The sequence below is a fragment of the Cavia porcellus genome, unplaced genomic scaffold (genome assembly GCF_034190915.1).
Source record: "Cavia porcellus strain 051 isolate PalLab524CR breed Dunkin Hartley unplaced genomic scaffold, mCavPor4.1 scaffold_9, whole genome shotgun sequence".
Classification (NCBI taxonomy): Eukaryota; Metazoa; Chordata; class Mammalia; order Rodentia; family Caviidae; genus Cavia; species Cavia porcellus.
The window spans coordinates 92,166,543-92,194,501 of NW_026947492.1; the positions used below are offsets into that span (position 1 = coordinate 92,166,543).

The following is a 27,959-nucleotide window of genomic DNA, read 5'->3' on the forward strand; positions in this document are numbered from 1 at the left end:
ATACTGTCCTGTATATTTTTAAAAAGCTAGAAGAATATATTTAGAAACAATAATGACAATTTCTTGAGAAGATAAAAGATAAATATGTTTGCAGTGACTTGAACGTAACCCATGAATCAGTGGACGATGAAGAAACAATCCCTGGCATATTCACTGGGGGGACATCCAGACACAAACCATAACATTGATCATACTACTATTCTTTTTCAAGAGGTAGAATGGAGATTTATTTTTTCTTATTTCCTTTATCTTTCTGGTTTCTTTTTTTTTTATTTAAGAGGAAAAAGAGAAAAACACAAAACAAAACAAAGCAGTGTAAGGTTACACATAATACAGAACTACAAAAAAAAAAACATAACAGTAAGAAATCACCTGTTAATAGATTACATATTATCATCTTGGAAATAGTTGCTCAAATCACAGTATCAAAGAATACAAAGTAGACATTCAAACAGAGAGACTGCAAACAGCTGTGTTCAATGATCCAAAAACATTAATATAGTCAGCTATTTAACATCCCTAAACACACTTGCTGTTATATCCGTTAGAGCTCTTTTTTTTTTCCCTCCCTCTCTTTTTTACAACAAAATTTACACATTTTGGATTTTATTACTCCTTAGTTCTTATTACTTTTTTGGGGGGGGAGAGAATAAAGTCAAATATGGCAAAACAAAGCTGTAAGTCAAAACCAAGGATAGACACAGCACATGATGTAGAACAGAGTACAAGGTCATCAACAATGGTTATCAACATTGTCTCTTGTTTCCTTAAAAGGAATTGTCCATCTCATTAGATATTATAAAGCCGGACAAAACAGTGGAGAACAAGACCAATAAAACTTAGGCATTGTGAACATTACAGGACTTCCAAAGGAGACAACAGTCAAACCAGAATGGGCATCTTTGTGAATCTTATTGCCTTCAAATTAGTTGCCCATACCTTCAGACTTGCTGCTATTGCACAGAATGGAACAGAGTCTAATCAGTCAAAACAAGATCTTGGGAGTATTACAGGACTTCAAAACAAGTGAATAGGAGATCAAAAAGAGTTACTACTATATATCCTAATTTTTTAAATTTTTCCCTTAATTAAAATAAACATAAGAAATAGCTAAATAATTTTTTTTAAAGAATAGTAGTTACCATAGTGTCTGTCTTTTTCCTTAAAATATTTGGATAAAACTTCATATACTATAGCTTCAAATATTTCCATATCAAAAAGCCCAGAATAAAGCCTTCTTTCTAATTAATAAGTGAAAATTTTATAAGGCTTCAAGGCCACATAATGGGGAATCATGATTATCACATATTTTTATATATTTGAATCATTACTTACATTAGGGAAACTATTCGGAATTCATACATGCGAGATTGGTTTATTTCACTTATGAGTATGGTCTCAAGCTGCGCCCATTTATTGATAAATATCTCAATGCGATCCTTCTTTATAGCTGAATAATACTCCATTGTATAGAAACACCACAACTTTTTTATCCATTGCTCATTTGATGGACACTTGGGTTGTTTCCAAGATCTGGCGATTACAAATTGTGCTGCTATAAACATAGGTGCACATATATCCCTGTGGTATGATGCTTTCAGTTCTTCTGGGAATATGCCTAGAAGTGGAATAGCTGGAATAAATGGGATTTCCAATCCCAACTTTTTGAGAAACTTCCAGACAGACCTCCACAAAGGCTGTACCAGTCTACACTCCCACCAACAGTGCAGGAGAGTTCCTTTTTCCCCACAGCCTCTCCAGCATTTGTTGTTGTTGGTTTTCTTGATCCTGGCCATTCTTTCAGGAGTGAGATGGTATCTCAGTGTGGTTTTAATTTGCATTTCTCTAATGACCAATGATGATGAGCATTTTTTCATGTATTTATTTGCCATTTGCATTTCTTCATCTGAGAATTGCGTATTCATCTCAGATGCCCATTTTTGGATTGGATCTTTGAATTTTGGAGGTCTGAGTTTTTTAATTCTTTATACGTTTTAGACAAGAGTCCCTTGTCTGAGAGAGAGTTCACTAAAATCTTTTCCCAGTTTGTGGGTTTTCTTTTCACTATGCTGGAGATTTCTTTTGACATGCAGAAACTTTTTAATAAGAAGTGGTCCCAGTTATTGATTCTGGGAAGTATTTCCCGTGCGGTTTGAGTCCTGTTCATGAATTCTTTACCTACTCCTATGTCTCCAAGGTTTCTACCTATTTTGTCTTCCAATAGATTTAGTGTTTCTGTTTTAATATTCAGATCTTTGACCCATTTAGATTTTAATTTAGTACATGGTGATAGACATGGGTCTAGCTTTAGTTTTCGGCAAATGGAGAGCCAGTTTTTCCAGCACCATTTATTAAAGAGACTGTCGTTCTTCCAGTGAACCTGCTTGGCTCCTTTATCAAAAATAAGGTGGTTGAGTGTGTTTGTAGTTGTGGTTGTATCTTCTAATCTATTCCACTGATCTTCAGCTCTGTTTTGATTCCAATACCATGCTGATTTTACTACTGTTGCTTTGTAGTATAACTTCAAGTCAGGGATTGTGATGCCTCCTGCTTTGTCTTTGCTGCTTAGAATTGCCTTTGCGATTCTAGGTCTCTTCTGGTTCCAGATGAAATTTAGGAGTGATTTCTCTAGATCTATAAGGTATGTTGATGGTATTTCTATTGGGATTGCATTGAATCTGTATAACAGTTTTGGGAGAATGGCCATTTTCACAATGTTTGTTCTTCCTATCCATGAGCAAGGGATGTCTTTCCATTTTCTGAGATCATCTTCAATTTCCTTTTTCAGTGTATTATAATTTTCACTGTATAAGTCTTTCACTTCTTTCGTAAGAGTAATTCCTAAATATTTCATTTTTTTGCTTGCTAATGTGAATAGTCAAGTTTCTCTTATTTCCCTCTCTGTGGTTTTGTTGTTTGTGTATAGGAATGCTATTGATTTCTGAGTATTGATTTTGTATCCAGCCACATTACTGAATTTATTTATTGTATCTAAGAGTCTTTCAATGGAGCTTAGGGGGTCTTCTATGTAGAGTATCATGTCATCTGCAAACAATGACAACTTAACTTCTTCTTTTCCTATCTTTACCCCTTTTATTTCTCTTTCTTGCCTAATTGCTCTGGCTAGTACTTCCAGTACTATATTAAATAGGAGTGGTGATAAAGGACATCCTTGTCTTGTGCCTGATGTTAAAGTAAAGGCTTTCAATTTTTGGCCATTTAGTATGATGCTGGCTGTTGGTTTGTCATAAATGGCCTTTATTATATTGAGGTAAAGACCATCTATTCCAATTTTCTGTAGAGTTTTTATCATGAATAAATGTTGGACCTTATCGAAGGCTTTTTCTGCATCTATAGAAATGATCATGTGATTCTTATTTTTGGCTTTATTGATATGGTGGATTACATTTATTGATTTGCGTATGTTGAACCATCCTTGCATTCCTGGGATGAATCCCACCTGGTCATGGTGTATAATCTTCTTGATGATTTGCTGGATCCTATTTGCCAATATTTTATTGAGGATTTTTGCATCTGTGGTCATTAGGGAGATCGGTCTATAGTTCTCTTTTTTAGTTGGGTCTTTCTCAGGTTTTGGTACTAGAGTGATATTTGCTTCCAGGAATGACTTAGGAAGTATTGCTTCCCTTTCAATTTCATTGAATAGTTTGAGGAGTGTCGGCATTAGGTCTTCTTTGTATTTCTTGTAGAATTCTGCAGTGAATCCATCTGGGCCTGGGCTCTTCTTGGTGGGTAAGGACTTAATTACATTTTCAATTTCAGTAACCGAGATTGGGTTATTCAACAATTTTACATCCTCTTGATCTAGCTTTGGCACTTCATATGCTTCTAAGAAACTGTCTATTTCTTCTGTGTTATCAAACTTTTGAGAGTAGAGGTTTTCGAAATAGGTGTTGATGATCTTCTGTATTTGTATTGGGTCTGTAGTGACTTCTCCTTTTTCATTTCTTATTGCATGAATTTGAGCTTTTTCTTCCCTTTTTTTAATAAGGTTGGCTAGGGGCTTATCGATTTTATTTATTCTTTCAAAGAACCAACTCTTTGATTTGTTGATCCTTTGGATTGTTTTCTTAGTCTCTATTGCATTGATTTCTGCTCTGATTTTTATAATTTCCTCTCTTCTTTTGGCTTTGGGCTTGACTTGCTCTTCTTTTTCTAGCTGTTTGAGGTGTAGCATCAAGTTATTTATTTGTATTCGTTCTGTTTTCCTGATGTGGGAACTCAGTGCAATAAATTTTCCTCTCAGGACGGCTTTCATTGCATCCCACAGATTCCGGTAAGTTGTATCTGCATTTTCATTTTCTTTTAGGTATTGTTTGATTTCTTCTTTAATTTCTTCTGTGACCCACTGATTACTCAAGAGTGTGTTATTCAGTTTCCATGTGTTTGTGGGATTTTTGCAGTATCCTTGATCGTTAATTTCTAATTTCAGAGCGCTGTGATCCGATAACATGCAAGGGATGATTTCAGCTCTTTTGCACTTGTTTAAATATGTTCTATGAGCTAATATATGGTCTATTTTAGAAAATGATCCATGTACTGCTGAGAAGAATGTGTATTCTGATGTTGTTGGGTGGAACATTCTGTATATGTCTATCAAACCCATTTGTTCACAGGTATGATTCAGTTCTGTTATTTCTTTACTCATTTTCTGTCTGGTCGATCTGTCCCTTGGTGTCAATGGCGTATTAAGGTCTCCTGTTACAATTGTGTTACTGATAATTTGAGTTTTCATTTCTGTTAATAATTGTTTTATATAACTGGGTGCTCTGGAGTTTGGTGCGTATATATTTAAGATAGTTATCTCTTCCTCTTGGAGTTTTCCCCTTACGAGTATGTAGTGACCTTCTTTATCCTTTATGGTCATTGTTGGTTTAAAGTTCACGTTGTCTGCAAACAGAATGGCTACTCCTGCCTTTTTTTGGATTCCTGCTGCATGAAGAATTGTTTTCCATCCTTTGACTTTCAGTCTGTGAGTATCCTTCTGGGTTAGATGGGTTTCCTGTAAACAGCATATGGTTGGATTTTGTTTCTTGATCCATTCTGCTAGTCTGTTTCTTTTGATTGGTGCATTGAGACCATTTACATTAATGGTTATTACTGTTAAATGTTGGTTAATTGTAGGATTCTTATCTCTCTGCTGTTGCATCTTTATCTTTCTGTTCTGTTTAATTATTTGCTTTGCTTAGTGGTTTTTTCCTTTGTGTATCTAAACTGTCTTTCAATATTTTTTGCAGGGTTGGTTTGGTGTTCATGAAGTTCTTCAGCTGTTCTTTGTCATGGAAGTATCGTATTTCACCATCTATTTTAAATGATAGTTTTGCAGGATATATCAGTCTAGGTTGGAAATCATTTTGCTTTAGGATCTGGAATACTTCACTCCATGCTCTTCTTGACTTTATTGTTTGTGATGAGAAGTCTGCTGTGATTCTGATAGGTTTTCCTTTATAAGTGATCTGTCTTTTCTCTCTGACAGCTTTTAATAATCTATTCTTGTGTTGGATTTCTGGGATGGTGATTATTATATCTCTGGGTGTAGTTTTATTTGGTTATGACTATTTGGAGTTCTATATGCTTCACTGATCCTGATGTCAGTTTCTGATCTCATGCTTGGGAAGTTTTCAGCTATTGCTTCTCTAAATATCCTCTTGATATCCTTTATGTTGTCTCCTTCTTTTTCATTAATCCCTATCATTCTTATGTTATTCTTCTTTGCATCATCTTGCAGTTGTTGAATTGTTGTTTCCTGATTCCTTGTTATTTTTAAAAGATCTTTCCTTTCCTGTTCACTAGCTGCAATCCTGTCTTCAAGGTCTGAAATTCTATCTTCACTTTCATTAAGGCGGTTTTTACAACTTTCAGTGGAGTTTTTTATTTCCTGTATATCTCTGTGCATCTGCATTATGTATTCTGTTTGTTTCTTATATTGCTCATCTAGGGATTCTATCTTTTTGTTTAGTTCCTCCAATTTTTTATCTGTGTTTTCTTTAGATATATTTATAATCTCTTTCATTTCTTTTATCATTTCTTCTTTTATCTGGGATATTATTTTGAGTTTGAATTTCTTTAAAGCTTCCTGGAGTTGCTTGTCAACTTCAGTAGCTATTGTGTCTGATATATGAGGAGGATGGGATATATTTTCTTCTAAATACACTTCTCCTAGGGTTTCCTGAGATGGGCTGGAGGTTTGAGGTTGTAATTTGGTCTTTCGTTTTGTCATTTTCCTATATTTCTGTGTTTCAAGTGTTATTTGAAAGCCTCCTCCGGATCTGTTGAAAATCCCCTTCTATGTTTGCAGCTACTGAGACTCTGGCACCACTCTACCCCAGGCCATTGGGCCTGCAGAACCAATGACCCTTCTCTGCTTGTTCAGAACTCCGCGCTTCCAGACAAGCTGGGCCTCAGGGACACTGTGCGCCCACCTGCCCCTTGGTAGATCCACAGCTCTTGGATCGCAGCCGGGTTAGGGTACTCACCACAGACCGCAGTGCCTCAGGAGCCTGTGATCCCTCCCTGCTTGCAGAGATATCCACAGTCCTCCAGACAAAGGAAGGGCCTCCTGCGGGCACTCCGGATCCACCCAGCTCCTCCTCTGCACGCAGATGGCTATGTGCGGCTGGGCACAGGCCGAGGTGCCTCAGGAACCTGGGATTCCCTCCTCCTCCAGACAAAGGAAGGGGCTTCTGCAAGCACTCCGGATCCGCGCAGCTCCTCCTCTGCACACCGATGGCTAGGCGTGGCCGGGCACAGGCCGAGGTGCCTCAGGAACCTGGGATCCCTCCTCCTTCAGACAAAGGAAGGGGCCTCTGCAGGCGCTCCGGACCCGCGCAGCTCCTCCTCTGCACAACGATGGCTAGGCGCGGCTAGGCACAGGCCGAGGTGCCTCAGGAACCCGGGATCCCTCCTCCTCCAGACAAAGGAAGGGGCCTCTGCAGGCGCTCCGGACCCGCGCAGCTCCTCCTCTGCACACTGATGGCTAGGCGTGGCTGGGCACAGGCCGAGGTGCCTCAGGAATCCGGGATCCCTCCTCCTCCAGACAAAGGAAGGGGCTTCCGCAAGCACTCCGGATCCGCGCAGCTCCTCCTCTGCACACCGATGGCTAGGCGTGGCCGGGCACAGGCCGAGGTGCCTCAGGAACCTGGGATCCCTCCTCCTCCAGACAAAGGAAGGGGCCTCTGCAGGCGCTCCGGACCCGCGCAGCTCCTCCTCTGCACACCGATGGCTAGGCGCGGCTGGGCACAGGCCGAGGTGCCTCAGGAACCCGGGATCCCTCCTCCTCCAGACAAAGGAAGGGGCCTCTGCAGGTGCTCCGGACCCGCGCAGCTCCTCCTCTGCACACTGATGGCTAGGCGCGGCTGGGCACAGGCCGAGGTGCCTCAGGAATCCGGGATCCCTCCTCCTCCAGACAAAGGAAGGGGCCTCTGCAGGCACTCCGGATCCGCGCAGCTCCTCCTCCGCACACCGATGGCCAGGCGCGGCTGGGCACAGGCCAAGGTGCCTCAGGAATCCGGGATCCCTCCTCCTCCAGACAAAGGAAGGGGCTTCTGCAGGCGCTCTGGATCCGCGCAGCTCCTCCTCCGCACACCGATGGCCAGGCGCGGCTGGGCACAGGCCAAGGTGCCTCAGGAACCCGGGATCCCTCCTCCTCCAGACAAAGGAAGGGGCCTCTGCAGGCGCTCCGGATCCGCGCAGCTCCTCCTCCGCACACCGATCTATCTTTCTGGTTTCTATATAACTGATTGTCAATAAAGATAAAAAGGTGTGCAGCCACCTGTTTAAATGATTTTGGCTGTGGTGGAGCTTCAGTTGAGATCTAGAGGTCCAGGACTATTATCTCATCACTCGCCATCCTCTCTGATCTGCTCCTGATCCACTCAGTATTCAAACTCTTCTTCCTCTGCACCATGTTAGGATCATCAATGACTGCACGATACTAAATCAAAAGCCAATTTCTCAACTGCTCGTGAGTTGCTGGCACTACCCACTGACCACTGAACCCATCACTTGAGATTGTGAAAAACATACTTTCCTGATCTTTCTCTTCCTAACATCTGCTCCTTCTCATGATTAGCTCACTAGTTTGACATCCCACTTTTGTTGATATCAAATTCCCATACGCATGGCATCTAATTCTGAAACTTAGGGTCCATTGATCTGTTTCTCTTTGTATTGTCTGCAGGATCCAGTGTTTCCTCCCAACTTCTGAGTGATGAAGATTCATTCCCATCTTTATTCAGTTTCTACCTACTTTCAGTAGGAAGTCCTCCAGCCATCAAGGGGATAATCTTCAAAATGACCAGAACTTAATTTTGATCACACTGAAACATCAATTCCTTTAAAAATGCCTAGGGCACACTAAATCTCTTTTAGTTTGCTAAAACCCTTTCAAATTGATTCTCCAACTTCCTAGGATATCTTCATACTGGTGATATTTTGTAGCTTCTGACAACATCAGAATCCACCCTTGGAGAAGAGGAAAATGGTAGATTATCTCCTGTGAGTTCCATGACCCAGAAGTTGCTTATAACACTTTTGCTTATCTCTCATTGGTACACTAGTCACACGGTATTATCACAGTCATGAAAGACTGGGAAATGGAGTTTTTTTCAAATCATATTTAGATTACTTAGAAATATTATGTGACAGGAGTGGAGAATGGATATTGGTATTTGATAGAATTTTATTCACATTAGAACTTTTTCAAAGAAAATCCTTTTCAAAGAAAACCTGCTAACCTCTGACTATCTCTCAGATTCCCTGTTCAGAATATTTTGAAGGCTCCTCAAAAGTAATGACTGACATAAGAAAGAACAGAGGATAAGAGGTGATCCCAGGTATTGATTCTGGGGAGTATTTCCCGTGCGGTTTGAGTCTTGTTCATGAATTATCTACCTACCCCTATGTCTTCAAGGATTTTGCCCAATTTTGTCTTCCAATAGATTTAGTGTTTCTCTTTTAATATTCAGATCTTTGATTAATTTAGTACATTGTGATAGGCATGGGTCTAGTTTTAGTTTTCAGCATATGAAGAGCCAGTTTTTCCAACACCATTTATTAAAGAGACTGTCCTTCTTCCAGTGAACATGTTTGGCCCCTTTATCAAAGATAAGCTGGTTGAGTGTGTTTGTAGTTGTGGTTGTATCTCCTAATCTATTCCATTGGTCTTCAGCTCTGTTTTGATTCCAGTACCATGTTGATTTTACTACAGTTGCTTTGTAGTATAATTTCAAATCAGGGAGTGTGATGCCTCCTGCCTTGCCTTTGCTGCTTACAACTGTCTTTGCTGTTCTAGGACTCTTCTCACTCCAGATGAATTTTAGGATTGATTTCTAGAGATCTATGAGGTATGTCAATGGTATTTTTATTGGGAATGCATTGAATCTGTATAACAATTTTGGGAGAATGAACATTTTCACAATATTTATTCTTCCTATCCATGAGCAAGGGATGTCTTCCCACTTTTTGTGATCCTCTTCAATTTCTTTTTCAGTGTATTATAATTTTCCCTGTATAGGTCTTTCACTTTTTCGCGAGAGTAATTCCTAAATATTTCATTGTTTTGGATGGTAATGTGAAGGATGTGGCTTCTCTTATTTCTCTGTCAGTGATTTTGTTGTTAGTGTATAGGAATGCTATTGATTTTTGAATATTGATTTTGTATCCAGCTACATTACTGAATTTATTTATTATATCTACAAGTCTTTCAATGGAGTTTTGGGGGTCTTCTATGTAGAGTATCATGTCACCTGCAAACAATGATTATTTAACTTCTTCCTTTCCTATCTTTACCCTTTTTGTTTCTCTCTCTTGTCTAATTGCTCTGGCTAGTATTTCCAGTACTATATTAAATAGGAGCGGTGATAAGAGACATTCTTGTGTTGTACCTGATTTTAAAGAAAAGCCTTCAATTTATGGCCATTTAGTATGACACTGGCTGTTGGTTTGTCATAAATAGCCTTTATTATATTGAGGCAAAGACCATCTACTCCAATTTTCTGTAAAGTTCTTATCATAAATGAATGTTGGACCTTATCAAAGGCTTTTTCTGCATCTATAGAAATGATCATGTGATTCTTACTTTTGGCTTTATTGATATGGTGGGTTACATTTATTAATTTATGTATGTTGAACCTTCCCTGCATGCCTGGGATGAATACCACTTGGTCACGGTTGTATAATCTTCTTGATGATTTGCTGCATTCTATTTGCCAATATTTTATTGAGGATTTTTGCATCTGTGTACATTAGAGAGATTGGTATATAGTTCTCTTTTTTAGTTGGATCTTTCTCAGGTTTTGGTACTAGAGTAATATTTGCTTCCAAGAATGACTTAGGAAGAATTGCTTCCCTTTCAATTTCATTGGAGAGTTTAAGGAGTGTCAGCATTAAGTCTCCTTTGTATTTCTTGTCGAATTCTGCATCCATCTGAGCCTAGGCTCTTCTTTGTAGGTAAGGACTTAATTACATTTTCAATTTCATTAATAGAGATTGGGTTATTCAGCAGTTTTACATCTTCTTGACCTAGCTTTGGTACTTCATATGTTTCTAGGAAACTGTCTGTTTATTCTGTGTTATCAAACCTTTGAGAGTAGAAGTTTTCAAAATAAGTGTTAATGATCTTCTGTATTTCTATAGAGTCTGTAGTTATTTCACCTTTTTGCATTTCATATTGCATGAATTTGAGCTTTTTCTTTCTTTTTTTTAATAAAGTTGGCTAGGGGCTTATCAATTTTATTTATTCTTTCAAAGAACCAACTCTTTGATTCATTGATTCTTTGGCTTGTTTTCTTAGTCTCTATTGCATTAATTTATCCTCTGGTTTTTATAATTCCCTCTCTTCTTTTGGCTTTGCGCTTGATTTGCTCTTCTTTTTCTAGATGTTTGAGGTGTAACGTCAGGATATTTATTTGTATTCGTTCTGTTTTCCTGATGTGGGAACTCAGTGCAATAAACTTTCCTCTGAGGACAGCTTTCATTGCATCCCACAGATTCTGGTAAGTTGTTTTTGCATTTTTGTTTCCTTGTAGGTATTGTTTAATTTCTTGTTTAATTTCCCCTGTGACCCACTGATTACTCAACAGTGTGTTATTCAGTTTCCATGTGTTTGTGGGATTTTTGCAGACTCTTTTATCATTAATTTCTAATTTCATAGTGCTATGATCTGATAACATGCAAGGGATAACTTAAACTCTTTTGCATTTATTTAAATATGTTCTATGAGCTAATATATAGTCTATTTTAGAGAATGTCCCGTGTACTGCTGAGAAAAATGTGTATTCTGACGTTGCATGGAACACTCTGTATATGTCTATCAAGTCCATTTGTTCACAAATGAACTGTGTGATTCAGTTCTATTATTTCTTTGCTGATTTTCTGTCTGGTTGACCTGTCCCTTGGTGTCAATGGTGTGTTAAGGTCTCCTACTACAATTGTGTTACTGATAATCTGATTTTTCATCTGTTAATACTTGTTTTATATAACTGGGTGCTCTGGAATTTGGTGCATATATATTTAAGATAGTTATCTCTTCCTCTTGAAGTTTTCCCCTAACCAGTATGTAGTGACCTTCTTTATCTCTTCTGATCATTATTGGTTCAAAGTTCACATTGTCTTCACACAGAATAGCTACTCCTGCTTTTTGGGGGTTCCTATGGTGTGAAGTATTGTTTCCCATCCTTTGACTTTCAGTTTGTAAGTGTCCTTTTGTGTTAGATGGGTTTCTTGTAGACAGCATATGGTTGGATTTTGTTTCTTGATCCATTCTGCCAAAAGGGCACAGCTTGAGACCATACTCATAAGTGAAATAAATCAGTATCAATATGAATACCGAATAGTCTTCCTAGTGTAAGAAATGATATAAATACATAAAAGTATGTAATAATCATGATTCTCCATTATATAGTTTTGAAGTCTTATAATGTTTTCACTCACTAATTGGAATGGTTTTATTCTGGGCTGTTAGCTATTACTGTCTGTGATGATATGAACAGTTATTTTGAAGAAAACAAGACACCATAATAGGTAGTGCTGATTTAGTATCATCTTGTTTTGAAGTCCTATCAAACTGTTGTTCTTCTGTCTCCATTGCTCTTATCATGTTGTATATTGGATTTTATTATGTATAACAGTATAAACAAAAATTTTTATATAGGCAAAGAGATAATATAGAAACCATTGTTCATTTTCTGTTAGTTGGTTCTAAATACCTTGTAATACTTTCATTCTCTTGAATGGTTTCACACTGTCTTGATTGTTTGATGCTATAGTATACAAAGTTATACTCAAATACTTCAAGGAAAGAGACACTATGGTAACTACTATTAAGTCGAGTTATCTTGTGGTGAAACACTATGTTGCTTAAATTATTCTGTTCTGACCTGTATTGTTATGCTGTTATGTCCTCTTTTATCTCAATCTCCCCCCTTTTTATAAAGTTTTTTATTTTATTATTATTATTATTATTATTTAAGGGAAAAAAATTTTAAAAATTAGCGGATATATTATAGTAACTTTTTTGATTTCCTATTAACTCAATTTGAAGCCCCGTATTGCTCTCATCATCTTGTTTTCATATTGATATTGATTTATTTCACTATTCTGTTCTGTTTGATATCATCAATTTTGAGGGTATAAGCATTTACTTTGAAGGCAATAAGATTCACTCTGATGCCCATTCTGGTTTGACTATTATCTTCTTTTGAAGTTCAGTAATGTCTCCAATATTTAGGTTTTATTGGTTTTGTTCTGTACTGTTATGTTCAACTTTATTATACCTGGTGATATAGGCAATTTTTTTCAAGGTTGCAAGGGGCATTATGGTAACCATTGTTGAATACCTGGTATTCTGTTTTTACTAATCACTATGTCCATCTTTTGCTTTGTTTTGTCATATTTGGTTTTATTCTCTTCCAAAAAAAGTAATAAGAACTGTGGGAGTAAAAAAACCCAAAATGTTTAATGTTATTGTAAAAAAGAGAGGAAAAGAAAGTACTCTAACAGACACAACTGCAAGTGTGTTTAGGTGTGTAAGACAGATGACCATATTACTAAGTTTTTGTTGGATCATTGAACACAACTGTTTGCATTCTCACTGTTTGAATGTCCACTTTGAATGCTTAATTTTGTAACTTGATCAACTATTTCTAAGATGACAATAGGTAATTTATTAACTAGTGATTTCTTACTGTTTATTTTTTTTGAAATTCTGTATTACTTGTACCCTTTTACTGTTTTATTTTGTTTTTCTCTTTAAGTAAAAAAAAAAGGACACAACTGCAAGTGTGTTTTGGTGTGTAAGATAGATGACCATATCATTAAGTTTTTGTTGGATCATTGAACACAACTGTTTGCATTCTCACTGTTTGAATGTCCACTTTGTATGCTTAATTTTGTAACTTGATCAACTATTTCTAAGATGACAATATGTAATCTATTAACTAGTGATTTCTTACTGGTTTTTTTTTAATTTTATACTACTTGTACCCTTTCACTGTTTTGTTTCGTTTTCTTTTCTTTTCTTTAAATAAAAAAAATAAATTCCCAAAAAAAGAAAAAGAAAGATTAGAGGAAAAGCCTTGGAAAGGGCTCCAGGAGACTGGCGCAGGTTAGCAATGGCCCTTCACAGCATGATCCTAGTGAAAATCCCTTTCTGTGTTCTTAACCTGCCTCTATTAAGTGTGGTCAGTAAAGACACAGGTTCATTCAACAGCAAACCAGGCATGACATTCCTTCAAAGCTTCAGATTTGGTGAAGACAAGTACCACAAACCTGAACGCATGCAGTTATGTTTCCTTGGGGTAAATAACAGAAGCTCTGGTTTTGCCTCTTTTCTGGCCAGTCAAGGTTGTAGGAGCTGGGGCTTTTGCACATGATGGATGCTGTAGATTCAAACTCTGCATCCCTGGAAGTTGCTGGATCCTCTCTGCATGTGGAGGTCTCTGGTCTCTGTGAGGCCTCTGGATTTTGAAGCTGAGGCTGTTCCTGGATTCTGAATTCTGGTCCTGATTTTTTACTCACCACTCTTTTGGTTCCCTGTTTGGTTAGCTTTTCTTCCTCTCCGTTTTTAGAATTTTCTTAGGCTATATGGGACACAAACTATTCTTCTGCTTTTGCTTCATCTATATGTAATTACACAGAACAGCAGTGCATAGAAAGGGCTGTGACTAGAGTGGAATCAGAGATAGCATGACAGGGTTCACAGCTACACTGTATGAGCCCACAGGCTTATTACTGATTTTGGTTGTGCTACAGCTGCATCTGAAAAAATAAGAGCGATGGGAGATACTAAATGTTACCTCATATGCCAAGCCCTACATTTTTATATTTCTACCACTTCTCACAGACTCCTCACATAAAAGCTTTGTGTGAGCAGCAAAACAAACTCTGCCTCAAATCTTCTGGCAAAGAAAATGGTATAGATTATTTGTACACTCCCCTAAACTACACTTAGTAATCATCCATCAACATCTGTATATTTATGTATACCTCTCCCCAGTGGCACTCAGACCACTGACCCCTTTCCCCTCAATGTTGCGGTACAATTCTGTCAAACAGAAACCCTACCCATGCACAGGGTACCAAAATTCTTCTAGGTCCTTTCCAAAACTTAACAAAAGACACCAGAGTGGTCAACTTTAGTTATTTGAACACTCATTAGAAATTCTTCTAGAAATACCCAGAGAAAAATCTTCAAAAGAATGATGATGAATGAAAGCTCTTTCATCTCAGTGTGTTCTAATCCTTTTTAGTGTATTTTCATTCAGCTCAAATATTCGGTCCTGATAAATTTCACATTCATTCATTGAGCAGGTATGAATACATAGTCTGCAACTATGTATTCATCAGGAGTAGACACAGTGCTCTAGTCCTCAACAGATAACACATTAGGACATTTCTCTGTCACTCGAACCAGTCATCCTCACGCCTGCCCTAGCACATACTTCACATGGCCCTAAAATAAGACATTCTTTATCCTGCTCAGGAATATCCTGAGTTATGGGAGTGTCATGATCACCTCTATCTTTCTGAATTCCTGCACCTGAGAGAAATTTTCTGGCTAGGACAGAGTAGTTGCTTGGGTCCTGAGCTCAGGCATGTTGAGTGGGGACACTGGGGACATAGAACATTCCCATGTCAAAAATAGATCAGAGCTGCACTCAAGAGACTCTGGCTTTACAGTAAGAAAGAAATGAGTTTGTACCCAGGTGATAGGACACCACTGCTTTAAATAAGTAATACAGCACACACAAACATGCACACGCACACACATGCACACACACACACTGTATCATGCATGACACTAACTGTCACCTAAAGGGTGGCCTGAGAATCAGGGGTCCTGCAGCAGGTGCTCACAGGTTGTCTGTCTTCCAGGCTCACCAGTGGAGGGCTTCTGAGAATGAATCCAAACACATCAGCTTTGGGGACACAAGTCACAACAACAAAAGGAAAAGATGGAGGCATTCCTGGAACTTTCAGCGAAAAGGACCTGGTCCCCAACTTGGTGATCATTGTCTCTGCGCTGGTTGGACTTGCAGGAAATTCGGTCGTGCTCTGGCTCCTGGGTTTCCGCATGCACAGGAACACCTTCTCCGTCTACATCCTCAACCTGGCAGCAGCCGACCTCCTCTTCCTCCTCTGCCACTTTATAGATTCCCTGCTGGTACTCGTCAAATTTTTCCATTCCGACATCTTCTTCCTTCCCTTCTATAAGACCGTGATGATGTTTCCCTACATCACAGGCCTGAGCATGCTGAGCGCCATCGGCACCGAGCGCTGCCTGTCTGTCCTGTGTCCCATCTGGTACCGCTACCGTCGCCCTAAGCACACATCAGTCACCGTGTGCGTCCTGCTCTGGGTCATGTCCCTGCTGATATGCGTTCTGAACAAGTCTTATTGTGGTGTGATGAATATCGACAGGAAGAGTGACCAGTGTCTGAAGGCCAATTTTTTCACTGCCGCATGCGTGGCTCTTTTAGTTCTGATTCTCTGTGGGTCCAGCCTGGCCCTGCTGGTCAGATTTTTGCTTGGCCCCCGCCAGATAAAGCTGTCCAGGCTGTATGTGACCATCCTGCTCACGCTGCTTGTCTTCTTTCTCTGTGGCCTGCCCTTAGGCATCTACTGGTTCGCATTAATCTGGATTCATGATAATTTTGGTAATAATTTGCATTACGGTCTTTACCTGGCTTCGGTTGTCCTGTCCTCTGTGAACAGCTGCTCCAACCCTGTCATTTATTTTTTTGTTGGCGCCTTCAGGCAACAGCTGAATAAACAAAGTTTGAAAATGCTTCTGCAGAGGGCTCTGCAGGACACCCCTGAGGAGGATGGAAGTGGAGGCCGTGGTGCTCAGGGAACCCTGGAGATGTCCGAGAGCAGAGAAGAGTAAAGATGAAGGCCTCTGCCCGACCCGGATGGGGCTCTCCGAGTACCTCCCAGCCACTCATGACTACTCTCTGCTCTGCTCCCAGCCTCAGGCCTCTGAAATGCTTCAGTGATTTCTCAGTGACTTAAAACACATTTTCTAGTTTTCCTGACTGAAAAATCATTAGTTTGAAAGGAGACTGTGTCTTTCTTGATATTATCAACTTCTCATGTGGACTTTCTCTGAATCAAATAGAATGGTGTTCTTGCAGTAGTAAGAATCCCTGTCTGAAAGTGTAAGTGTCTTATTTGTGATTCTTTCCTACCTGGAAATAATGGAAAAAATGGTATCAGAAGGTTCTCATGAAACATCTTCATTGGACTCCATCCTCAGCAAATATTTTACATTAATGAAATCATAAGACTTATTATGCTTTGTCTTGCAACAACCCACAGCTGTACTCTGATATCAAGCAAATACACAATTCCTAAAATTGTTTTTCAAGGAGAGTCCCTGCAGGGACTTAGAGTATTGTGCCACGAGCTTGTGGGCTAACAGAGAAATCCCTCACCTCCACGCACCACATCTCAGCAGCCAGAAATTTTGAGATAACTAGGGATGCAGCGAGTCCCAGGCTGTAAAGAACACTTGACTTGCAGTCAAGCAGCCTGTATTCTCAAACTGGCTCCCTGCCTGAATCACTTTGCCTCTCTAGGACATTTCTAGTGGGCTATGAGGGTACAGAATTGCATCAGTCTGGTTTACATATGAAGTCTAGAATCTGTTTTCAGAATGAGGTTGCAGAATTTGATTTTACCATAGTCATGAACTGAATGTAACTATCTTACTGATTAATAAGTTCATGTGTCTGCAATGTAACTATCATCACAATGGATAGTGTTTGTGCTTTTTTGGCAGCCATCGAATTAGGAAAGGATGCTGCAATGCTCTTTTTTAATTTTTTTTTAATTTTTATTTTAAAGGGGGTAAAGTTAAACACAACATAACAGAATAAAATAAGACATAAGAAAGCAATGTAGGAGATATACATTTCAAAGCTAGATGACCTGAGATCTTCACTGTCTATCATATTGTCTCTTGTTTTTTTCCAAATAGTTGTCCATGTTTTCACATACAGAGAATTCATACAAAACAACATTGTATAAAACTGATCCGAACGAATGAGGAAGGCTTTTTAGGTCTTCAAAACCAGACAATAGGGAAGTCACTAATGGCTGTCGTACAGTCTCTTGTTCTCTTCAAAATAGCTGTTCATACTTTCATGTATACTGAAGTTCAACAAAACAAAACAGGCGTGGGGAAGGGGTTGCTTGGTTTCCCAGCACTCCCGGTCCTGGCATAGCATGGGTCCCAGTAAACGCTGGTGGCTCCCATCCTGGCCGCCGCAGCCTGCCACACTCAGCCACTCACAGGGAATGGAGGGATTGCTTCTAGCTGTTTCTTTCTAATGAATTGACTATTTCACTGCCCAAGTTCTGAAATGGCCAACAAACCATAGAAAGACATCTCTTTAGGCTCCTGCTTAAAAACCAACAGCATCAGGAAGCTGCTGGCCTTGATTCAGGGCCAGTGAAATGCTCTTTCTGCATGTTGATTTATATATTGGGTACCAATGTTGTCAATGTACCAATGGTGGTTATAAAAAAAATAGATAAGACTTGGTTTCTGTGCCTCAGGAACTTATAGAAGCATATGGAAGAAGAGATGTCCTTATATACACTTATCACATTGGTCTCATTGGCTGTGACTTCTTCCAGGGTACAATACAGAGATGGAGAAGAGAGGGGGAAGACTTCATTAGGAAGTGTATATCTGGAGGTAAGTAACTCAAGGAACACTTTCTGGAGTACTTGAAATTTAAACTGATGGTTCTACAAATTTTTTATTTTTTTATTTTAAAGAGAATGAAACAAAAGATAACAGAATAAAGCAAATCAGAACAGAGTAATACAAGGAACACAGCACTCCATGACCAGACAACTGGACAGCAATAGTAGCTACCATAATGTCTCTTTTCTTCAAAATAGTTGAGCATACCTTCACACACATTCATATCAAACATAATAATATAGTATAAAACCATTCAAAAGAATGAAAGCATTAAAGAACTTCAAAACCAAATAACAGGAAATGAACAACAGCTACTATAATATCTCATTTTCCTCAAAAAGTTTGTTTATATCAACACACATAATAAATTCAAATAAAACACAACAGGATAGAACCAATCAAAACAGAAGTAAAAATCATGGTAGGAATTCAAAATAAGATTACAGCAAAGGCTTACATAATGTCTCATTTTCTTCAAAATTGCTGTTCATACCATCACACATAATAAAATCAAACAAAACAAAATAAAACCAATCCAATCAGTGAATGAAAGCATCATAAGACTTCAAAACAATACATTAGGAAACCACAATTGCCATAATATATCCCATTATATCCAAAATACCTGCCCCTACCATCTGACAGCATAAAATTTTTTTTGAATTTTTTCTTTAATTAAGACAAACATAAGAAATGACTAAATAATTTGTTTAAAACAATAAGGGGGAGATTGAGATAAAGCAGGACATAACAATATAACAATAGAGGTCACAGCATGACTGTTTCAACAACCTAGTACTTCACCACCATATAACCTGACTTAATAGTAGTTACCGTAGTGTCTTTTTTTCCTTGATATATTTGGATAAAACTTCATATACTCTAGCTTCAAATATTTTCAAATCAAGAAGCCCAGAATAAAGCCTTTCTAATTAATGAGTGAAAACTTTATAAGGCTCCAAGGCCACCTAATGGGGAATCATGATTACCACATATTTTTATATATTTGAATCATTACTTACATTAGGGAAACTATTCGGTATTCACACATGCGAGATTGATTTCTTTCACTTATGAGTATGGTCTCAAGCTGCACCCATTTATTGATAAATATCTCAATGTGATCCTTCTTTATAGCTGAATAATACTCCATTGTATAGAAATACCACAACTTTTTTATCCATTCCTCAGTTGATGGACACTTGGGTTGTTTCCAAGATCTGGCGATTACAAATTGTGCTGCTATAAACATAGGTGCACATATATCACTGTGGTATGATGCTTTCAGTTCTTCTGGGAATATGCCTAGAAGTGGAATAGCTGGAATAAATGGGATTTCCAGTCCCAACTTTTTGAGAAATCTCCAGACAGATCTCCACAAAGGCTGTACCAGTCTACACTCCCACCAGCAGTGCAGGAGAGTTCCTTTTTCCCCACAGCCTCTCCAGCATTTGTCTGACAGCATAAAATTTAACAAAAAAAGAGAGCAAAAACCAACCTAGTAAAATTGTGTAAACAATTCAAGAGTTCAAGACAAGACAATAAGAAATAACAGTAGTTTCTGCCTTTCCCTCCCAGGTATTTCCTCCTCTATCACTCTTACATTAACTATTTTGCTTTTGGATTCCATTAACTCCTTCTGTTTCTTATGCTAGGGTTCACACTTATGAGTTCAAAATGTTTCACCCATGAACATGATCTCTAGTTGCATTCATTTATCTACAGGAACCTTGAGATTATTCTACTTTATAGCTGGGAAGCTTTCCACTGCATGAAAATATATCTTTCTTATCCATTCTGCAGTTGATCGTCAAGTTAAGCTTGCTATTTTTTTTTTTTTTGGTCTCCTGTCACGTGAAACAGTTGCTTTCTCTCCTTTGGTTTTCAGCCTATGAATTTCCTTTCCAGTTAAATGTGTTTCTTGTATACAGTGTGTCAATGGTCTTGTTTCTTGATCCACTCTCCCTGTGTTTCTTTTTATTGCTGACCTGAGGCCATCTACATTAATGGTTACAACCAGCATACACTGGTTTGTTTCTGCCCTGCTGTCCTCCTGTTGTTGGCCTTCCTTTTCCCCTTCATCGAATTACCTGTCTTGTTTGGTGACCCTCCCCTGCTGCTGTTCCTGGAACCATGGTCAGCTTTATCTCTCTCTAGAATATCCTTTAGCACTCTCTGTAGGGTTGGTTTGGTGGCCATGAATTTCTTCGGTTGTTCTTTATCGTGGAAGTATCTTATTTTTCCATCAATTTTGAAAGATAGTTTTGCAGGATAGATCAATCTGGGTTGGAAGTTGTTTTCTTTCAGGGTTTGAAATGCTTCACTCCAAACTCTTCTTGACTTGATGGTTTGTGTTGATAAGTCTGCTGTAATTCTGATTGGTTTTCCTTTATAGGTGATCTCTCTTTTCTCTAACAGCCTTTAATATTCTATTTTATTGTGCTGAATTTCTGGGATCTTGATTATTATATGTCTAGGTGTAGATTTACTTTGGTTATGGCTAGTTGGAGTCCTATATGCCTCACTTACCTGCATGCCAGATCCATTTCCCATGTTTGGGAACTTTTCTTCTATTACTTCTGTGAATATTCTTTTAATTTCATTTGTGATGACCTCTGCTTCTTCACCTACACCTGTCACTCTTAAATTATTCTTCTTTGCATTATCTTGCAGCCATTGAGTTATTATTTCCTGATTCTGTGTTATTTTTAAGAGATCTTTCCTTTCATGAGCACTAGCTGCAATCCTGTCGTCAGGGTTTGAAATTCTGTCTTTCAAGTGGTTTTGCCAGCTTTTGATTGAATTTTTACTTTCCTGCATCTCTCTTGGAATCTGTTTCATGCATTGTAATTCATTTCTACATTCATTCAAGGCTTCCATCATTTTCCTACGCTATTCTTTATTGTCTCTCTCTTCTTTAGACCTGATGAACAATTCTTTCACTATGTTTGTGATTTCTTCTCTTACCTGCAATATTATATCTGATTTGACTGCTTTTACAATCTCATAAAGTTGTTTCCTTACTTCAGTTGCTGTCCTCTCAGAGACCTAAGGTGTGTGATTTCCATTTTCTTCCATGGCTGTATCTCCCAGACTTATTCTGTGTGGGCTAGATGTCTCAGTTTGCCTTTTGCTCCTTCGTCTTGACATTCTCCTGGGATCCTCCTAATAAGCTGGTTGTGGGGTCCCAGGCACTTCCCTTGTTGGCTGCCCTAGGCAGTGTAGGAGGATGAGACAGGCACCTGAGTTCCTCTAATTCAGATTTATAGGAAGATAGCAGGACATGCAGCAGGCTTCTCTAGACCTATGCAGCTACACTGTGGGTTTGTTGATGATCAGGGGTACATGGAGATAGAGCTGCTTCCCTAAGCCTGTATGTCTACACTGGGACTCCCACCATGGTGGGACACATAGGTGTGTGTTTGTATGATTCTGCTAGTGGGTGATGGCTGCCTGAGGGAACCAAATGCCTCTGTTTGGTTGGGAACCAAATGTCTACAGATGCACAGAGCTTACTTGGTTGGGCGTCCCTGCTCCTGCTGGCTACATATAGGAAGAAGGCTTCTGGTGGCAGCTCCCTGAGTGTGAAGGTGGATCCACTGGTTCTCTCTGCCCATACTGGCCATCCATAAGATATGACTTTTTGGTGGCAGCTCACAGCAGGCAGAGGTGGATCTATCTGTCTCCCCACCTGCACTGGGTGCACAAAAGAAGGGGCCTTCTGGTGGTGGTGCTCTGCAGGCAGAGGCAGATCTCCTGGTTCTCTTGGCCCATGCTGGGTATGCAGAGGTAAGGGCCTTCTGGTGGCAGCACATGGCAGGCAGAGTCTGATCTCCTGGTTGTCTCAGCTGCACAGGGTGAGCAGAGGAAATGGTTCTACAGATTTATTAACCACATCTATTTTTGTAGTATGCATCTGAAAAAGAATAGAATTCAGAGTTTCCTTGTTAATAAAAAGTTAAGATTCTTCAGTTTGTGCTTATATTGTTTGATTAATCTTTCATGCCTGTATCATAATCTGAACAACTTTGTAGTTAATATACAATATTAACCATTGTTAACCTCCTATTATCTTGTTTTTAAATTTTGTGTCCAAATAAATACATGAAGAAATGTTCAACATCACTGGTCATTTGAGAAGTGCACAGTAATGCTGAGATTCAATCTCATTCCAGGATGGCTATCATCAAGAAATCAACTAACAGAGCAAGGGGTTTATCTCAGCTGCATAAGCCCCTGCCTGGCAAGTGAGAGGTCATGAGTTTGATCCCCAGTACCAAAATAAAAAGGAAGAAAAAGAAATTAACCAATAACAAATACTAATGGAGCTGTGGAGAAAAAGGAACATTTTCCACTGTTGGTAGGCATGTAGACTATTAAAACCACCATGGAAATGAGTGTGAAGACTTCTGGAAAACTAGATTTGGAGTTTCCATTCAAGCTAGCTATTCCCCTTGTAAGTATTTTAACAGAAGAATTGAAACCTTCAGACCACAGCAATATATGTGCACTCATGTTTATAGGAGTACAATTTGTAATAGCTAAATAGTGGAAACAACTCAAACACTCATCAATTGTGGCATAGATAAAAAAGATATGGTATTTTTATACAATGGAATATTACCCAGCTACAAAAAAGGATAAACATGAGGTAAACATGAGATAAACATAGGTAAATGGGTGCAACTTGAGACCATACTCATAAGTGAAATAAATCAGACTCTCATGTGTAAACATTGTACTGGCCCTCCAGTGTAAAAAATGGAAAGAGTAAACAAGATCCAAAATGTACAATAAAAAAACTGTATCATTTTTTTCTCATTAAAAAATATATATATAAAGATAATGTTCTTTAGGCTATGGTTATGAGGAGACCAAAATCTTTCATTCTGTGTGCTTCACCATACATTTGGTCATGGTAATAAGATCCCTCTTACACTGTGGAGAACATGGTGGACAGATAGCAGCACCTATGGAGGCTCTCTGAAAGACCCAGCTTAGAATTCAGGAATGGTGCAGAGTAAGGAATCATAAGCAAGAGGAGATATGCCCTGCTGACCCAAGAATGAACTAGGCTGAGAGAAACCAACTGGGAATGCAGTCCTGGTGCTATAACAGGAACAGAAAAACCTCATCATGGAAGCTGGATCCCGCGCCATTGGAAGCCACGATTTGGGTTTCCCACTGCCACTGCTGCATCTGCATCAGCTCGGCAGGGAGAGAGATGCGTGAGAGCTCTGAGAATGGGAATCAGTGAACGGAGTTGAAAGCAGGACAAGCGGGGAGCTGTGCATTGACCTGTGGTGAGTGAGAGAAACTGGGACTCTTCCACAGTCTAGGAGGTTCCAACAGAGGACATTCTGGGACCGGGCAGACTTGCAGTAACAGGGCGCTGTAGTGACTTCAGTCACATATCCCCCTCTCAAGTGGGATTGGTGAGCAGTGCCTAGCATACGTGACGCTGCTGGCTGAGACCCAGTAGGCTAGCACAACCCAGGTTCCAGCACCTGAAGGTAGGTTGACCTGGAGGGGTGGGCCATGCATAGGCTGCCCAGTCTGCAGCTTCCTGGTGCACTGCAGTGGGGGGGAACACCTAGCCAGTGCAATTCAATCAGACTGTGGCCTACAGGAAAGGAAGCTGGGCCTCCTATACATGCTTGCATATATAAGGAACAAAGAATATGGGAAGAGGGAGCAACAAGAAAGGCTCCTCAGCCCCCAATCCTGAGAAAGAGGCAATAGCAGACACAGCACCAATAGATATAAAGCGCTATCTCCAGAGCCTCATAGACGAGTTCAGCAATGAAGTTATTAATGACCTGAAGCTAGACATAAGTAGAATAGTTAGAGAAATGCTAAGCACCACCCAAGAAAAAACAGATGGTGGAATGGAAGAACAGAAAAAGAGGGGAGAATTGTTTGATGGAGAAAATAGAGAAAGCATAGAATATGTGAAGCAGGTTCAAAGAGATTACCAGGAAACTAAAAACTCTATCAAAAACTGGCATAACAGCTTGAAAGAAACTAAGGACAGATTATCTGAACTGGAGAGCAGATTTGTAATATGGGAGCATGAAATGAAAAACTTCTTAAAAATAACAAAGAAACAAACAGAAATAATACAAAGACTAGAAGATGATAAGAGGATCTATAACTTAAGAATTAAGGACATAAAAGAAGAAGTAGGGACACAAACAAATGAACTACAAAAGCCACTCACAAAAATAATCCAGGAAAATTTTCCTAATTTAGCAAAAGGCAAAGATACTCAGTTGTATGAAACATACAGGACCCCAGCCACCTACAACCCAAACAGAGCTACACCCAGGCATATAATAATCAACTTCCAGAAATCCAATACAAAAACAGAATATTAAAAGCCATCAGAGACAAGAAACAGATGACTTACAAGGGAACACCCATCAGAATTACAGCAGACTTCTTGGCACAAACCATCAAATCACAAAGAGTGTGGGGAGAAATAATACAAGCTTTGAAAGATAATAACCTCCAGCCAAGACTGATATATCCTGTACAACTATCCCTGGAAATTGATGGAAAAACAAGGTGCTTCCAGGATAAAGAGGAACTAGGGGAATATGCAACCACCAATTCAACTCTACAGAGAATACTCCAGGATATTCTAAAAAAGAAAAATACGAAGATTCCAGAAATAGTGGCAGAGAGACCACAATGAATGGAGCAGAAAACAAAATGAAGAAGACAAACTGACAACTAATGACAGAAAAAGAGCTCAACAGAAATGAGGCAGAGAATATTGGATGATGCGAACAGCTATTTTGGAGAAAATGACATCATAATAGGTAATACTGATTTAGCATCATCTTGTTTTGAAGTCTCATCAAGCTTTTGTTCCTCTGTTTTCATTGGTCTAAACATGTTGTATCTTATTGGATTTTATTATATATGACAGTATAAACAAAAACTTTTATAGACAAGGAGAATATACAGAAACCATTGTTCATTTTCTGTTAGTTGATTCTAAATACCCTGTAATACTGTATTCTCTTAAATGGTTTTACATTGTTTTGATATATTTGATGCTACAGTATATGAAGTTATACTCAAAGATTCAAGGAAAGAGACAATATGGTAACTACTTTTATGTTGGGATTATCTTGCAGTGAAATGCTATTTTGCTTAAATGGTTATGTTTTGATCTGCGCTGTTTTAAAATTAAAAGCCATCAAAGACAAGAAACAGATGACTTACAAGGGAACACCCATCAGAATTACAGATGCCCCCTTTTATCTCAATCTCCATTTTATTATTTACTTTTTTATTTTTATCCTTTTAATTAAGGGAAAAATAAATAAATAAAAAATAGCAGAATATATTATAGTAACCCACTTTGACTTTCCATTATCTTGATTTGAAGCCCTGTATTGCTCTCACCATCTTGTTTTGACTGATGTTCCTCTATTCTGTTTTGCTTGATAGTACCAGGTTTGAAAGTTTAGGCAACAGCTGTGAAGATAGTGGGATTCATTATGACGCCCATTCTGGTTGACTATTATCTACTTTTGAAGACCTGTAATGTCTCCAATGTTTTGGTTTTGTTGGTTTCATTCTTTACTGTTTTTTTCAATTTTATTATAACTGATGATATAGGCAATTCTATTAGAGATAGCAGAAGGCATTATGGTAACTATTGTTGATCACCTTGTATTATGCTTTTGCATTATCTATTATGTCCACCCTTTTGATTTGACTGACTCTGTTCTGTTATATCACATTTGGTTTTCCTCTCTTCCAAAAAAGTAATAAGAACTGTGGGAGCAACCAAACCCAAAATGTGTAATTTTCATTGTACAAAAGAGAGGAAAAGAAAGTTCTCTAAATGATATAACTGCATGTATATTTAAGTGTATAAGATAGATAATGATATTACTGAGTTTTGTTGGATCATTGAACAGAACTGTTTGCAGTCTCACTGTTGGAATGTCCACTTTATAAGCTTTAATTTTGTAACTTGAACAACTATTTCTAAGATGACAATATGTAATCCATTAACTAGTGATTTCCTACTGTTTTTTTTTCTGTACATCTGTATAACTTGTGCCCTTTTTCTACTTTTTTTTCTTTTTCTCCTTAAATAAAATTTTTAAAAATGTAAAAAAAAAAAAGATCCCTCTTACAAAGCTGAATGTTATGAGCAATAAGCAATTTCCCTCATTACCTTGAAGTGGTAGGAATTAGCTTAAGGTTTGCAAAATTAGTTGATGTCAATCCCCAAAATACTGTTAGATTAGAAAAAGCCAGCAAGGTCAGTCCTTGACAAGCCAAAAGGACAACACACTGCTATCCTGATCCTCTTTCCATGATTACATCCAGCCTGCTGAGCCAAGAACTGCTAAGAAAGTTACAAGAAAATTATAAAGGAGAAGTTTCGGAGGTAATGAGGAGACAGAGAAGCAGTGAAATACACCCACTTCTTAGGTGCAGATATTCTTTGAATTTTAGTTTTGGCTTAACTTGGTTTGGTTTGGTTTGGTTTGGTTTGGTTTGGTTTGGTTTGGTTTGGGGGTTTGGCATGGTTTGGGAAAGAGGGTGAAGTTTGTTTGTTTTCCCTGCAAAAGACCCAAGAAGAGAGCAGAAGAGATAGTTCATCTTCAAAGTAAAGTCAGAATTTTTTAAAAGGGAGCTCTATACTTTCTTATAGCCTTGATATGAATTATGGCTTAAGACTTGGTAAAGAATGGGCTAGGGATTTAGCTCAGCAGCATAAGCACCTGCCTGGCAAGCACAAGGTTGTGATCTCACTCCCTGGTACTAGAAAAAAAAAGATGGTAAAGAGTTGTCAGAAATCTCATACTTGTATTCTGCTTGTCATTTCACCCACACCTATATGTAGTATGTGAACAGTACAGAGACTGCACAGCACTTTACCCCAGAGATATGCCCTGTAGTACCTTAAGATTCAGATTAGACTTTTGCAGAATTCTGTTTGACCGAATAATGCATCTTAACTTGAGACATTCCAGTGAATGCAATGAGAGAAGGGAAGCAGTTTGAGCCTTTAGTTCTATCTGTAAATTTTTATTTATTCCTTTCCCAAGAGCTATTGGAAGAAAATACAGCAAAATTTCCATATTTGCTTAATTATACTGGAGGGGGTGAATGAATGCTTATGATATTTTCTTCTAACCAAGGTTCCTGGGTTGTAAACTTCTCCCTAGCATACAGTTTCCTAATTCATAATGAATTCAATATCTATGTCCTTCCAACAAACCAACCAACCTTTCTTATTTGTTTTGAATATTTCATTCTGAATTAAGTGAGGATTTAAACTGCAAAACTAGTGTGCAAAGTTTCTGTACACTCACTACCCAAATCACATCAGTAGTGATACGTTACACAAATACAATATACTATCAAAACCACTAAGATGAGGAAGGAGCAAAGATGGCAGATAGGTAGCAGGCTACAGAGGCTCCCTGAAATATTCAACTTAGAATTTGACATAATACAGCATGGGGAGTCCCAAACAGAGGGAGATGAGTTCTCTCACCCTAAGAAGAAATTAATGTGAGAAGAACCAATCAAACATACAGTCCTGGTGCTACTATTGGAACAATACAGTGCTCCTGCTGCAGTGCCCCAACTCGCGCAGCAGCAACTTACCAAGCCATCCGAAATCTCACTGCTTCTACTCACTGGAGGGGCAGTCACACTGAGATCAGGAGGCAGCGAGCTGAGAAGAGAG

The 27,959-nt window shown here is 38.7% G+C and overlaps 1 protein-coding gene and 1 non-coding gene across 2 annotated transcripts in view; one reads left to right on the forward strand and one right to left on the reverse strand.

The window, feature by feature from the left end:
• LOC100715737 (mas-related G-protein coupled receptor member A-like) overlaps positions 1-16,659 on the forward strand; it is a 38,613-nt gene extending 21,954 nt beyond the window's left edge. Inside the window, exon 2 of the mRNA XM_013149777.3 lies at positions 15,394-16,659. Within this exon, the coding sequence (XP_013005231.2) occupies positions 15,394-16,405 (1,012 nt within the window). The 3' untranslated portion in view covers positions 16,406-16,659. The remainder of the gene's footprint in view (positions 1-15,393) is intronic.
• Positions 16,660-17,834: 1,175 nt separating this feature from the next.
• On the reverse strand, positions 17,835-17,972 carry LOC111756007 (small nucleolar RNA SNORA2/SNORA34 family). The gene has a single exon (XR_002790511.1). It is a non-coding gene; the product is annotated as a small nucleolar RNA SNORA2/SNORA34 family (small nucleolar RNA).
• Between the last annotated feature and the right edge of the window lie 9,987 nt (positions 17,973-27,959).